This window comes from Delphinapterus leucas, chromosome 1 (genome assembly GCF_059928025.1).
Source record: "Delphinapterus leucas isolate spDelLeu-1000000601 "Yukka" chromosome 1, BTC_Dleu_Yukka2, whole genome shotgun sequence".
Classification (NCBI taxonomy): Eukaryota; Metazoa; Chordata; class Mammalia; order Artiodactyla; family Monodontidae; genus Delphinapterus; species Delphinapterus leucas.
In genome coordinates this window covers 124,770,858-124,787,095 of record NC_143129.1, presented here as the reverse complement: position 1 = coordinate 124,787,095, position 16,238 = coordinate 124,770,858, and the positions used below count along the sequence as shown (strand labels likewise).

Below are 16,238 nucleotides of genomic sequence, written 5' to 3'. Positions count from 1 at the left end.
TTCAGTAGCATAAATAAGGAGCCTAAAATGGACAGTTGGCAATCTCATCTTCCATTTCAGTGGAATCATTGCTGTGTCACTTGGTGGAACCAATAACCTTGTGGAGACTAAGATCTCCAAATCAGCAGAGCTCAAAGTTGCCAGAATGGGAAGCAAATATTCTTTGGGTGGGTTGATCAGGATAATAGTGAAGTGAGAATAGTCACTCCTATTTCCTCCTCTTGATTCTTGGACCTGTGTATTCTGGTTATGAGAAATACAGCATCTGTGATTCAAAGTATAAACTGCATCCTGTAAGACAGAGCCCCATTCTTTTAGGATATTGTCTTCCAATTGGCATTAAGTCTTCAGTAAGTCATTCTGCCTTTCAGCTAAGCCAGGCATTTCTGTGTGATGGGGTATGTGGTAAAACCAGTTGTTTCAATGGGCCAGAGTCCATTGATGCATTTTTTTCTTTTGCTGTGAAGTGAGTTCCTTGATCAGATGCAATACTGTGTGAAATGCCATGATGGTGGATAAGGCAGTCTGTAAGTTCATAGATCGTGATGCTGGCAGAGGCACTGTGGGCAAGGAAGGCAAATCTGCATCTAAAATATGTGTTTTTTCCAGTGGGGACAAATATCTGCTCCCTCCTTGATGGAAGAAATCCAGTGTAATCAACCTACCATCAGGTGGTATGTTGTCCCTCTGGGGAATGGTACTGTATGGGGCATTTATGTTGATCTCTGCTGCTGGCCAGCAGAGGGGTTAACCAGGTCAGCCTTCGTAAGAGGAAGTTCACGTTGTTGAGCTGATGCATAGTTTCCATTCTTGCCACCATGGCCGATTTGTTCATGGGTCTATTAAGGAAACACTGGTGGCTGGGAAAAGAGGCTAATTGACATCATAGGGTGTATCATTTTGTCCACTGTTATCAAGAGTCTCCTTTACAGTGGATGCCCTTTGGTGAGCATACACATGAGACAAATATTTTCAAAGTCTATGCCCGTTCTAAGAGATCCATCCACATACCTCTTCCCCAACTTTCCTTGTCACTATCTTCCAGTTCTGTTCCTTCCAAGTCTCTGACCATTCAGCTAAACCATTAGCAACTGCTCATGAATGAGTCTAAGTCTGTACTTCTGGTTATCTTTCATTCCAGACAAGCCAGACAAGGTGGAGAACCAAATGTACTGCTCAAAGTTCTGCCCAAATGAGAGATCAAAATGAACTAAACAACTCAAAAAGTTAGAAGAAAATAGTAGTGAATATCAAATGTCTCAATGAAGGAGGAGTTTCGTAGCAGAAAAGTAATGGAAGAAATTATAAAGGAAAAGACTTTCTATACAAAAACAAAAATCTTTGTGACATCAAAAATAGCAAGATTGGTAGCAACTATAAGTTGTTGTCATTGATTTACAAGATTCTCAAAGAAACAGGTTGAAAAACATTAAGACCTAGTAAAAATTGTGCAAAAAGGATGTAAACATCTCAAAATATAGAAAACAAATGGATATATTAAGTGAAATTCAATTTTGATAGTAATTTAAAAAAATACACATTTAAAGCACCAGTCCATTAAACTAGCTAATAATAATAATAACAACAATAATACATTGCAGAAGTTAGTAATGGTAAGGATTCAGTAAGATTGGTTTTTCTCATATACTGATGATGGAATTAAAAGTTGGTACAATCCTGAAAAGAAATGTGGCAATATATGTGAGATCCTTTAAAAGTGATGGTTTTCCTTTTTTCAGTAATTTGACTTATAAGGAGCCAATTTAGGGAAATGATAAGAGACCCAGAAAAAAGCTTTATGTACTCTGATGCTTATTTTAGTATTACTTATAACAGAGGGATAACAGCGTAAATGTTCTTTTAAAGTTTAAGGGAGATGTCTTCTGTGTGTACTGAATTTCCAAGTACTGAAACTTGATATTAAGTTTCCAGTTAAGAATGGGAAGGTCATATTCAATTGCAGAACTTAAATTGACTTCTATAGATCTAATATAAACTCAATCACCATGTATAACAAGGCTTTAATGGCAAAAAAGGTTCTGAGATCTAGACACAATAGATTTTTAAATGAACTCTTAAGTTGACTACTGACTAAGATAGCATAAATGTAAAAATAATTTTGTAGGTGTTATAACAGAATAGAAAAGAAAAAAGGATTCTAGATTAAGGAGGGTGAGGAGGGGAGAAAAGGTATATTGAAAGGTTGCAAAGGGGATAAAAGACAATTTTGCTTCTTTGAAAATAGAATTTTAGGTATGTTTAGTAGTCTGACTTTTTGTTATCCATGAATAATGCCTTATAATTTCAAATACTTTATTAAACCTTTCTATATTATGTTTAATTCTTATATAACAACTTTGTTAAAAAGGTTTGGTATTTCCACTTTACAGATAAAGAAATGGTAAATTTAGAAATGTTAAACTACTTACCTGAATATTTATGGTTTGTCAGGCATAGATCTCAAAATCACTAATATATGTAGTGGTTAAGAGCACCAGGTCTGGAACCAGGCTGCCTGTATACAAGTTCTACCAGTTCCATTCATGCTTCAGTCTCCTGAAAAGCAAATGGAGAAAATAATGATGTCTGTTGATAGAATCATGAGAAGTAAAGTTAATTCAAGTAAAGAACTTGGAACATTCTTGGCACATTAATAAAATATCCAGCATTACACAGATATCTCATAAATGGAGTTTATAGTCATATAATGTTTCATACTTTATAAAATGCATTGATATATATTATTATCCCATTTGAGCGTTTCAGCTACCTCTTGAGTTAGGTAGGGCAGGTATTAACATTATATTTTGTGATATATGATTATTTATTATGAAATAATTTGCTCAAATTCATATAGCTCTCAAATGACAAGGTAAGATAAATAATATGTTTTCTGATTGCAAATTTAGTGTTTCTTTATGACTTCATTCCATTCCAATAAAATGCAAAATAAGACAATGTATAAGTTTATTATTTCTAAATGTGAAGTTAAGTTTTGGCAAAATAGAGAATTAACATTTTTATTTGGTCCGGATATATGGAAAGATATATTTTGATGAGCAAAATGAGATTTTTTTTCTTGGATAGTAATAGCTGTGTCCTACACTTGGTGCTTTGAGATTTTATGAGAAAGAACTAGAAAGTATTGTTAATGTTTATACATTTTCTTTAAAAATTTTTTTTAATAGCTACATCCTCATCTGCAGTTTCTGCACACTCTCCATCAGTTATTGTAGCTGTTGTAGAAGGGAGAGGACTTGCCAGAGGTGAAATAGGAATGGCAAGTATTGATTTAAAAAGCCCACAAATTATATTATCTCAGTTTGCAGACAACACAACATATGCAAAGGTAAGTATTTATACTCCTAGAAAATGGTTCATCTAGAGGGCACTTTGCAGATTTTCAAGTCAGTGCTTTCCTAATTGGTTTACTTTTTGGTAGAATAATGGTTATTCATTATTGCACCAATGTAGGTTACTCTGAATTACAATAAAGTTTTACATCTGATTTTAATTTTTTAATATTATTTTGTTCTAAAATAACATGTTTTGGTGTTACTTAAATATTCCAAATTACTATTAATATTAGTTTCTAAAATTAATATCTTCAAATTAATAAATCTTGGACTCATTCCAAAGATAACATATGTAATAATGCTATCTCCAGAGGGTTGTTTCCACTGAACTGTATTTGAATTTTATTTTCCAGAGATAAGGGAAACTGGTGTCTTAGACCAGTCATAATTTAAGTCTCTCAACTTCTTGCCTTCACTTCCTATCACTCATCATTAACTTGGGCCACTGGCCTGTTGTTATGGGAATTTGTGTGACTTATCAGGTAGAGGTAGTCTACTCCTAATTCAAAAAAGTTATTTGACCCCATTACTATTATTAAAACATATTAAATGCTATGTTATTTTTAATGTTTTATTCTTTATTTCTTTCCCTAACTCCCCTTTATGTTTCCCAGTATGTAGACTTCCTTTCCCTACCTAATAATTACTTTTTTAATATACCTAACAACCTAAATGATATTAGTACTGCATTTCTGGGTATTTCACATTTCTATGCAATTTAAAAAGAATAGGATAAAAGTTTTTTTAAAAAATGGGAATGTTCAGTATATTGATAAAGTATTTCTGTGTCTAGAATAGTTCTAAGAAATGCATCTTAGACTGTGAAAAGCATCAGTCATAAAGCAGATGTTTCTCATCTGTGTTTCTGTACTTTTCAACTTCTAAGCTGTACCCGTGTGGCCATATTGATTGAATCACCATAGTTACGCTATTGAATGTTTATGTTTTTCATGGAGATGAATAAAATACCGAGTAGATGAATTTATTAAAAAAAATTTTTTTTTAGGAGTACATATTTGATATGTTCAAATTATTTGGGGGCTTAGAGCTGATACAAACTATTGTGAGTAAAATATAGCCTATGCTTATGATAATATTTTGTATTGATAATTTTATAGGATGTATGTTTGACATATTACCATTAGAAGTATATTTAATTGAAACATATAATTAGAACAGTTGTGATTTTGTATGTCTCTGACTTAATTTTATCTCTCAGAAAAATACGAAACTTTTTTGGTTTTAGAGAATCCTAAGCTTACATTTAAGAAATTATTCAAACAATTTTAGGTGATCACTAAACTCAAAATTTTATCACCTTTGGAAATAATAATGTCAAATACTGCTTGTGTTGTGGGGAATTCAACCAAGTTGTTTACTCTCATCACAGAAAATTTCAAGGTAAGTGATTTTTATTCTCAGTAGTAACATTCAAGATTGTCTTATTTAAAATCCATTTTATAATATCATCCTAAAGAACAATAATTTGGGTATCTTTACCCTAAAGTACTCACTAAGTACAAATCCTAAGCTTAGGGACTATTAATACATATAATAAAAATGACAAGGAATTCACTTATTTGATTTGGTACCCTTGATATACTTTGCAAAAAAGGAAAAATCTTTTAGGTAATAAGGAGGTTTCCCAGAGTATACAGGAAGCAGACACTTAGAGAAAGCATGGATTTCCTTAGGTATAGCTTCCTGGAAAGTAGTTATTGTGCTGCCAGACTGGTTGAAAGTGAAGTTCGTATTCTTCTAGGGGATAGCAACTATCAGCAAGTACTTTTTCTTTTGGAGAATTTGATTTATATTATAGAATTGTTACAGCTTCCCCTGGCAACACATACTGTCTCACCGTCTGTGGGACTGTGACAGGGAAGTGCTCTGGAACCTTATCCAGCCAACGCTCTCCCTCTCAGTAAGGGCCTGTCTACCATCCGGTTTATTTCTTCCCTTTAGCACATCTCCCTGCTTTGTGGAATGGAGGCTGTGGTTCTGAACCAAGTAGGCAACATTGCAGTTAGAATAGTTCTTGAGGAGTGCAAATTATTTTCAGAATATTATATTTCATTGTAGACTTAATCTTTAACACATTTGACACCAAGTTGAGATTATGGTCCAATGAGTTCTTTATAGTTCTTAATATATTCAGCATCTGCAGTCATATAAGATTTCTTGTGCTCTTAGAGATCCAATGTAGCTCAGCTGTCTTTGACTCATTGCCAGTAATGGTTCCTATTGTAAACCTACTGTCTCTATTAGACAGGACTCTTTATCTCTTTCATTCATGACTTTAGACTTCTTTTCATCACCCTTATTTATGTATACCTTTCCATATACCTTCATTATTTTGTACTGATTAAGCATTCTAAGTCCTTTGGTTGTGAATAACAGCAATTCAACTTAAAGTAGCTTAAGTGAAAAAGTAAATTTGTTGGCTTATGTAACTGGGAAGCCAAATGGTTGGATAGATCCTATCCTTACTCTCATCTCTACTGCCATCTTTCTGTGAGGTTTAATAAAATGATTGCTCATGGCTCCAGGCTGATGTCAACTCAGCTTAGTCAACTGAGAGTAAAAACTAACTTCTTCCTTCCAGTGTCCACATATGAATTCAAGAGAAGGACCCTGACTGTTCCTGCTTTGTTCATGTTCCCACATGTTAGATTAATCACTGTTTCTGGGGGTAAAAGCACTATGATTGATTAATCCCAGGTCATTTGCTTTTTGCTGTGGGGCACAGAGTACTGTAATTGACAGTCCTACATGGACAGACCAACATAGAATGTGGGATAGATGAATCCTCCAAAGGCGAAAATAACCTACATTTACTACGCTTGAGATGTAAGGCAATATAGCATAGTGCTTAAGAGTAAAGGAGCCAGGGACTTCCCTGGTGGCGCAGTGGTTAAGAATCCGCCTGCCAGTGCAGGAGACACAGGTTTGAGCCCTGGTCCGGGAACATCCCACATGCCATGGAGCAGCTAAGCCCGTGCGCCACAACTACTGAACCTGCGCTCTAGAGCCTGCACGTTGAAACTGCTGAGCCCACGTGCCACAACTACTGAAGCCCGCGTGCCTACTGCCCGTGCTCCACAGTAAGAGAATCCACCGCAATGAGAAGCCAGCGCACCACAACGAAGAGTAGCCCCCGCTCGCCACAACTAGGGGAAGCACGTGGGCGGCAACGAAGACCCAGCGCAGCCCAAAATAAATAAATACATAAATAAATTAAAAAAAGAAAAAGAATAGAGGAGCTATACTGTTGTGGTCTCAAATCCTGATTCTAAATGACTGTGTGCAAATTAAGTTAACCTAAGCTTCAGTTTTTATTCGTCAGTAAAATAGGGACAATAATAGTATCTACCTCCTAGAGAATTGATATTTTATATAAGGTAATCAGAAATGGTCTCACTGATGAGGTTACATTTGGGCAAAGTCCTGATAGGAGTGAGAGAGCCATAGAAATATTTGATATAAAAGCATTATAAACAGAGGGGAAAATCAATGTTATTGTTATCATTATCATCACACTTACCATAAAAAAGACCTCAGTTAAATAAGAAGCAATATGAAGTGTAAGGAACATGGACTTTTTAGTCAAAGAAATCCAAATTAAGTCTCAGCTCTGAAACATATCAATTGTATATTAGAAAAGTTGCTTGACTTCTCAGAATTTGACTTAGAGGAAGATTGTACTTAATGTTGATACAAAACTTACACCATAGGGTTATTGGGAAGATTAAATGAGATAACTCTTCAAACAATCTTGGCACATAACAAATTCCCTACCTGATTATGACTTTTTTTTGCAGCCTTGCAGCTCTTTCATGGTCCATTGTTATTATATTATTAATACCTTTCTTACCTATTACTTTTATTCAAAGTAGGCAGACCTTGTACTCTGCAGCTGCATGCATTTTTTTTCTCTTAAAAAAAGTTCCATTATCTGCTTTTCTTTATTCTGTAAATTAAATTCACCTTATGTAGATAGCATTTCATAGATTTGATAGCTGGAATTGGCATTTTTGGCTTCCCCAGCTAGTGTATTACAAAGATTTACCCTCTCTAAATTATGATAGTGTATATGAGGCTGAATGTAAAACCTTTGTTGCTGTTGTTGCTGTAGAATAAAATTAATAGGAGTCAGAGACTCTCATGTTTATTTTTTATTTACTTAAATTTCATGTAAATATGTCTTAATAAGAGCTACAGACTGCTATAATTCACTTAGCAAGACAGACCATCATTCTTTTTGTAAATAACTAAGAAAACTTCTTATTTAACTCTAGAAAATAATAAACAATGAAAAATAAACTTTATTCAATATTTAAGTCATCTACCCATGTATGAGCATGTATTTAAGAAAGCAGCTTTGGGCAAGTGCATGAAACTTAAAATTTATTTTGAAATTAAAAATTCTTTTCAGAACGTTAATTTCACTACTATCCAAAGGAAATACTTCAATGAAACAAAAGGATTAGAGTACATTGAACAATTATGCATAACAGAATTCAGCACTGTCCTAATGGAGGTTCAATCCAAGTAAGTTAAAATTTAGGGCAAGTAGTAAATCTCTGGTGTGTATTCCAGGACGGAAAGGTCTCTTGTGTGTTTTATTCTTTGCTATATTCCCTACCACTTAGAAAAGTGCCTGGCTTATAAAACACACTCAGTAATTATTGAAATAGTAAAATAGTTAACTAAAATTTATATACAAGGCGTATCTTGCTAACTAAACTTTTATGGAATTTCTCCAAATTAGTCATAATCTACTGCCTTAATGGTTCCTGCTCACTTTACTTTGAATTGAAAAGCTCAAGTAGCTACTGCAAACTAGAAATCTGAGGGTACAGAAGTGAAACACAGTTAAAGCTGTGTTCCTGTTACTTCATACCTTTACTCCTTCCGAATGAGACAGGGAATGATATTTTTGGAATGGATATTTCTTATAACATGCTGAACAGATACTTACTTTGATCCAGGTTGGACAACTTGTTCGCTCAGTTAATCATGACGACTACTGTCACCGAGATCAAAACATGCTTTCCTATACATTGGGACCTCCTGACTGTACCTTTACAACTCTCAGACTTTTTCAACATTATTTGAATGTGTACTTAGAATGGTACATCAAAAATTGACACAAATTACCATTGAATGTTGACTTCTAACATGTGACCTATTGGGAGTCTAATATCCCTTAAGTCTCAGACTTTAGAAAATTGTCTCTTTTTATCAACTTTTATGTTTTAGAGGTAATTTAACTAGTTATCAAAAATCAGGAACACTTGGTGTGCTTTTTCCCTTTGATTTTAAGCAATGCTATGCAAATATTTATAATTTTGCTAATATTAAAGTGAAATAAATGTTTTCTTTTATAGCAATACTTTTTTTTATTCCAAAGATTTATAGTGATGTATCTTCGGTCACTTTACAGGTATTACTGCCTTGCAGCTGTTGCAGCTTTATTAAAATATGTTGAATTTATTCAAAATTCAGTTTACGCACCAAAATCGCTGAAGATTTGTTTCCAGGGTAGTGAACAGACAGCTATGATAGATTCATCATCAACCCAAAACCTTGAATTAATAATTAATAATCAAGACTCTAGGTAAGATCATCTATTTTTTTCTTAGAAAATGTATCAGTATATTATGTCATATTTTTCTGTGAATAGTTACTTTACATTTCTTTAAATTGTTCGATGGAGAAATATTGAATAAACATATTTTTAATCCTTATACCATTGTTGGTGAGCTGCTCAGATGTTTCACCAAAATCAGGTTTTAAAAATATATTTGTACTAAACAAGAAAAAAAAAGTAACAACCCATTTCAAAACTAGGTAGAAGACTTGAACAGACATTTCTCCAAAGAAGATATACAGAGGTTCAATAAGCACTTAAGAAGTTGCTCAATGTCACTAGTCATTAGGGAAATGCAAATCAAAACCACAATTACCACTTCACACCCATTAGGATGGTTATTATTAAGTAAATGGAAAATAATTGTTGGTGAGTCTATGGAGAAATTAGAATCCTAATCCATTTATGGTGGGAATGTACAATGGTGCATTCACTTTGGAAAATCACATGGTGGTTCCTCAAGAAGTTAAACATAGCATTACCGTATGATCCAGACATTCTACTTCTTGGTATATACCTAAAAGAATTGAGAATGGGGACTCAAACAGATACTTGCACACAAATATTCATAGCAGCATTATTCATAGTAGCCAAAATGTGGAAACAAACCAGATGTCCATCAATGAGTGACTGATAAAATAAGATGTCTACAGATAAGGTGTATACATACAGTGGAATATCATTCGGCCTTAAAAAGGAATGAAATTCTGATACATGCCACGAGATGTATGAACCTTGAAAACATCATGTTAAGTGAAATATGCCAGACACAAAAGGAAGAATATTTTATGATTCCATTTATATGAAGTACCTAGAATAGGCAAATTTATAGAGACAGAAAGTAGACAGGTTACCAGGGGCTGGGGGAAGTGGGGAATGGGAGAGTTATTGTTTAATGGATTCAGAGTTTCTGTTTGGGATGATGAGAAATGAATGATGGTAATGGTTGCACAATATTGCAAGTGTACCTAATGACACTGACTTGTGTGCTTAATATGGTTAAAATGCTAAAGTTTGTGTTTTATATGTTTTACCATAATAAAAAAAGTTGTGTGCAGAATACTACAAAGTTAAAATAACAAGTTTTAAAAGCATTAAATACAGGAAATTCAAGGGACTACATAATCATTTGAGAAGGTGAAAATAGTTGAATCAACTTGGTCTTTGTGTATGACTAGATTGCTCGTTTTATTGGTTTATTGTTAGCTTTAGAGGAATATTTATGGTAAGCATGAATAAGAGCGAGAATGGGAGATTGCCCATGTGTGTGCACACACACACACAAACACACAGTGTTTATAAGATTTCATAGTGCTTGGGATACCTAAACTAGAATCAAAATGTTATTAGAAGATAATGTAATCAACCTGTGGTGGTGCTTATAGTAGGCATAAACCTATATAGTTTAATATGGGTTCAATTTGGTACAAAGAATTAGTGAGTAATGGTTTTTCTCCTTGAGGAATTACAGTCTAAAGGAGAAGATGCATAGTATCATAGTATCATTAACATGTACTAAGTACATCAGGCCCTCCGTAGCCTAGCGACCCACAGTTGGTTGAAATCACAGATATGGAACCTGTGGATATGGAGGGCCCACTGTAGTAGGCCACTTTATATAAGGGACTTAAGCATCCTCGGATTTTGGTATCCGCTAGAGGTCTTAGAATCAATCCCCTACAGGTACCAAGGGACAACTGTATAGTGATATGAAAGTTTGCATAAAAAAAATGATGGGATCATAGCAGAGAAAGAAAGTTAACTGGGCTTAGTTAAGGAGTAAAAGGGGAGTAATTAGAAAAGGCTTTCTAGAGAAGATAATACCTGACATGAGGGTTTTTTTCCCCTGATATGAGGTTTGAAGTATAAATAGAAGTTATCCATGGACTTCCCTGGTGGCGCAGTGGTTAAGAATCCACCTGCCAATGCAGGGGACACAGGTTCGAGCGCTGGCCCGGGAAGATCCTACATGCTGTGGAGCAACTAAGCCCGTGCGCCACAACTACTGAGCTAGCGCTCTAAAGCCCACGAGCCACAACTACTGAAGCCCACGTTCCTAGAGCCCATGCTCCACAACAAGAGAAGCCACTGCAACGAGAAGCCCGTGCACCACAACGAAGAGTAGCCCCCGCTTGCCGCAACTAGAGAAAAGCCCACACGCAGCAACGAAGACCCAATGCAGCCAAAAATAAATAAATAAATAAATTTAAAAAAAAGAAGTTATCCAGATTAAGAAGTAGAAAAGGTAGTAAGACAGTGAATAACAAAGTCTTGAAAGCATGATTTTCAATATAGCAATATGGTATGTGCAAGGAAACCATAAGCTATTTACTTTGGTAAAGTACAAGTTGGGAGTAAGTAAGCTTGGAGTAAAATCTCAGCTTTCAGTACTTAAATATAACTTTGGATATCAATGAAACGGATAAACTTAAAATAATCATAAATTTTAGTATTAAGAGTACTGAACAGAATAAAGAGTACTTTATACAATTGAAACCTTAAGGTGCTCACTGCCAATTTCAGAGCCATAGTGTTTAAGTATTTCTGTCACTTTGTGTGCTCTTATCTTGGCTTCACTTTTAATTATGTGAAATCTCCAGACATTATTTACAGTTACAAACTTAGAAACCTATAATATCTAATTTTTTAAATTATTTACTTTAATCATCAAGAACAGTTTAGATCTATCTAGGTACTGTTGGCACTACTTTTAGTAAAGGTAAGAATAGTACTGTGTATACTATTTGTCATTGTCAGTGTAGTGACCTCAACACCTTTGTAGTTCCACTGAATAATGATGGTCTAAAATTATAACGTTTTAAAGGAGTTTATAATTAATTGTAATTATTCCTTTTCAGCTTAGTGAATAAATAATATTTTTTCTATTGCTAGGAAAAAAGGGATAAAATAATATCTGGATAAAGTACTCTGTCATTGACTTTCTAAATTAAAATAACATGGGGTAACGTAGACAGTCAATAACCAAGGCTGGTAATTATTACAAAGGGTTTCGTACTCAGTTTTACTTTGTCACATTTCATAGTTAATCATTGTTTACCATTATCATTGTCAAACATTGCTTGAGTTCCTGCTATATATTAAATGATAGGATATTTGACCTCCAAGAGTTCATATTATAGTTGAAAGAAGAAATTGAGGTCTTTTCACAGACTTGAACCAAAGAATATTAGGTTAAAAGATGGGCATGCTATCTACTGAACTGTCTGAATAGCTCTAATGCTTCTATGGATTTGTTACTTGTTCAGCATACTGTTTCACCCATTGATTTCTATAGCAAATGGCAGATTTAGGTATGCTCCCCACCTCCTTTGTTCCTGCAGAAGACAAGTTCTCAAAATTGTGCCTGTGACTTACCTATGATGACCCCCACTCCCAGCCAGGACTTGATTTGAATAGTTCCCTAAAAATTTGTTTAAATTGATATACCAAAAATTTGGCAGTCTGATTACTTGAGTCATTTTTATTTCCTTTCCTCTCTTAACCCAGATTCAGTATGTCAGTAAATCCTCCTGACTCAACCTTTAGAGTACATACATATTCTGGATCACCTCTTAGCATTTCCGGTGCTACAACCCTAACCCATACCTCCATCATTTTAGCCTAGACTGCTGTATAGTGTAATAGCCCCTAACTCGTCTCTCTGCTTTCTTCCCCTCCTACAATTAGTCTGTTCTCAACCTAGTGGCCAGAGTGTGATCCTTTTAAACCAGAAATTAGATCTTAGAACTTTCCTGCTTAAAATCTTCCAGAGCTCCTATTATATTTAGAATATAATTCAGACTCTTTACCGTGGCCTACAAGGACTTATGTGTTCTGGTCTCTTTCAACTTCTTCATTCATCTCCCTTAATTCTTACCCTCACTTGCAGTGCTCCACCAACTTTGGTCTTCTTTCTGGTTCTGGAGCCAGAAAGACTACCTGGGCTTAAATTGCTGTTCTGTTTTGCCCTTTTAAACAGTAACTCTTTTCTTGTTCACTTATTTGGAAACCTTGGGCAAGTTACTTAATTTCTTTGTGTTTCAGTTTCTTCCCTTGTAAAATGTTAATAATAGCATCTATCTCATACCATCATTGTTAGAATTAAGTAAGTCAATATATGTAAAGTGCTTAGAATAAGGCCTGGCACATACTTTGTGTTCACTATATGTTAGCTATACTCACCATCAATTGTCATCATTATTCCCATCTCATCATCATCTTGGCATGGATGCCTTCTTAACTCAACTGCCGAATATACATACAGGTCTTTCTCAACCAACCTAACTAAATCAACCCTCCTGGTCATTCTCTGTACAGTTCTGTTTGTTTGTTTTTAACAGTTTCTGTACCTGATATTATTTTCTTTCTTTCTCTTTTACTTATAATTCTCTAACTTCTTAAGTTAGAACAGAGTGATTATATTACTCATTTTATCAGTGTAAAAGCTCTCCCCTTAAGGATGTGTTGTTGATATCTTGCTATTATTGATGGAATGCCATGGACTAGAATATTTTATATTAGTCTGAGTATTGTTAACTGATCTATGAAAAAAGCCATGAACTAAATGCAAGAAGATTCTGTCGATCTTGTTAATCAAAGTGTGCTTCACTGACTGACAGCATACCTGAGAGTGTATTTGAAACATAGATTCTCAAGCCTCATCCCAGACCTACTGAATCAGAATCCTCATGTGATTTGTATGCATATTAAAGTTTGAGAATCACTACCGTAGATTATAGGATTATTTTAAAAGTTAAATTACAGTTTTATTGGGTTTTCCTTAGTATACTTAATGAAATTTTCCTAACTTGTGTTTTTAAAGGAGCAATCACACACTCTTTGGTGTTCTAAATTACACTAAGACTCCTGGAGGAAGTAGAAGACTTCGTTCTAATATATTAGAACCGCTAATTGATGTTGAAACCATTAACATGAGGTTAGATTGTGTTCAAGAACTGCTTCAAGATGAGGAACTCTTTTTCGGACTTCAGTCAGGTAAATGAATATCATCTACTTTTACAAATACAATTTTTTTTTTTGCGGTACGCGGGCCTCTCACTGTTGTGGCCTCTCCTGTTGCGGAGCACAGGCTCCGGACACGCAGGCTCAGTGGACATGGCTCACAGGCCCAGCCACTCCGCGGCATGTGGAATCCTCCCAGACCGGGGCACGAACCCTTGTCCCCTGCATCCGCAGGTGGACTCCCAACTACTGCGCCACCAGGGAAGCCCAAATACAAATTTTTTAACAAAATACATTGTCTTCTTAAAAAGATACCAGTCCTGTTGGATTAAGGCTCATCCTAATGACCTTATCTTAACTTGATGACATCAGCAAAGGTCCAATTTCCAAGTAATATCACATTCAGATACTAGGGTTTAGAATTTCAAAGTTTCTTTTTGGGGGATACAATCCAACTCATAACATGAGGTAAGAGAATTGCCCTTGGCATCTGTTCACTGGCATGGCAGTGCAATTTTCTTTTTAAATCTGTAGGTGGAGGGGCAGTTTATATGCACTGATCCGAGTCCAATTCCTGGTTTCTAGCAACTTCATCTGTCTTCCGTAACCTCACTTCCCCAACCTCCCCTCCTGTTGCTCTGGAGGTCTAAACGGAAGTGGTACGTGAAAATCTAGAAGGCATTTACAGCCTTTAGGTTTTCCTAAGTCCAATTCTAAATACCTTTTAATTAGTATAATTTCTTCAAAATTCTGACATTATACTGACTGTGACTCTGCATTTCCAATGTTGTTTTGTATATTCATTTTTTTCTATATATTCCTGTGTATTTTGTGAGGCTTTGGGAAAGGTACAAAAAGGCCACTTTTTAACTGGTCAGCCTTGTTCACAGCAACACCTTATCTCTCTTCTTCCATTAAACATCTTGTTGAAAAACAAATTTTCTGCACACACTGTCTTCTGTTCATCACTACGTCTTAATCAATCAGTCTTGTCTCTGTGCTCACTCCTGCACTGAGACTGCTCTTGTCAAGGTCACTATAGCAGATATTGTTGGTTCTCTGTCCAGATCTTCTTGGGTCTCTTTTACCTTTCTTTGTGCCCCTTTTCCCTGCTATGTGTGCTTTTGCTTCTAATGGCCTATACCTGGACTCTCTTTAGAGGCCTGCCCTCAGGCTATTAGAGGGCTTTGCTCTCAGGCACGGAGTGCCAAAAGTGCCTTGTGGACCTTAAATGACTGAATGTTGTGGGAGTATGAAAGCCCAGCTGTCTCACACTGTTTTGGCAAAAACCATGAATGTAACTTAAAGTCCACAAGCCTTCTACAGGATCGGTTGAAGTTACCTTCCATAGGACTTTGCCTGAAATTATACTTTTGTTTGGCTTTTTTTCTCTTTCCTGTCCTTCTTGTCTTCTTTATTGGTTTCTCGTGGAAGCAGATTCTTAATATATTACTTGCACATGAATCTTCATCTCAGCCTCTGCTTCTGGAGCACCCAGCCTAAAACATTCACCCATAGTCTCATTGTTTTTAAATTTAATGGACACATATTAGTTCTCCTATTTGAAATCCAACTTCTTTGGTGCTGCCAAAAATCTCTCCTTATTGAATTACTGCCTTTCTTTGCTTCTGTGATTATACAGTTTCCTAGTTTTCTTCCTATTTCTTTGGAGTTTCCCTTTTTTTAAGCTCTGTCACTCATTTCTTTAATGAGTTTATGACTATCCAGTCAAAACCAATGGGGTATCTCCCTTGTAATGTTATCTTTACTATTTCCAAATAGACTACAGGACTGTATACTGTCTTGGAATGTCTTCAGAAAGCTCTGTCATTGATCAGGTAACAGTAAAAACCCCAGAGTCCTTTCTTTCAAATGGAAGTGAGAATGACTTCTGAGTCTTCTTTTTAGGCTTGTTTTCCTTTGCTCGCTCCCTAAATGCTATGGCTCTTCAAAGGTATGTCCTGGGTTGTCTTTTTACCCTGTATATTCTTATTATATGATTTACCCACCTTCTTGGTCTTATAATTATCATTCACGTATTCGTAACTTCCAAATTTACATCTCATGTCCAGATATCTCTATAGACCTTCAGCCCCATATATCTTATTGCCTACTGAACACTTATTAGATGTTCCTTAATCACCTCACATTTAATGTGTCCAAACTGTGCCATCTTCCCTTCTGAATCAATCCCTTCTGATTTCAGAGAATAGCTCTACATCCAAGCTGTTTACCAAACCAGATACCTGGAAGTCATTCTTGACACTTCC

General features: G+C 35.4%; 1 protein-coding gene across 1 annotated transcript in view; it reads left to right on the top strand.

Moving 5' to 3' along the window:
• Positions 1 to 16,238, top strand: part of MSH4 (mutS homolog 4) — a 98,152-nt gene that overhangs the window by 7,777 nt on the left and 74,137 nt on the right. Inside the window, exons 3-7 of the mRNA XM_022581067.2 lie at positions 3,189 to 3,349; positions 4,647 to 4,757; positions 7,789 to 7,904; positions 8,800 to 8,973; positions 13,829 to 14,001. Of these exons, the coding sequence (XP_022436775.2) occupies positions 3,189 to 3,349; positions 4,647 to 4,757; positions 7,789 to 7,904; positions 8,800 to 8,973; positions 13,829 to 14,001 (735 nt within the window). The remainder of the gene's footprint in view (positions 1 to 3,188; positions 3,350 to 4,646; positions 4,758 to 7,788; positions 7,905 to 8,799; positions 8,974 to 13,828; positions 14,002 to 16,238) is intronic.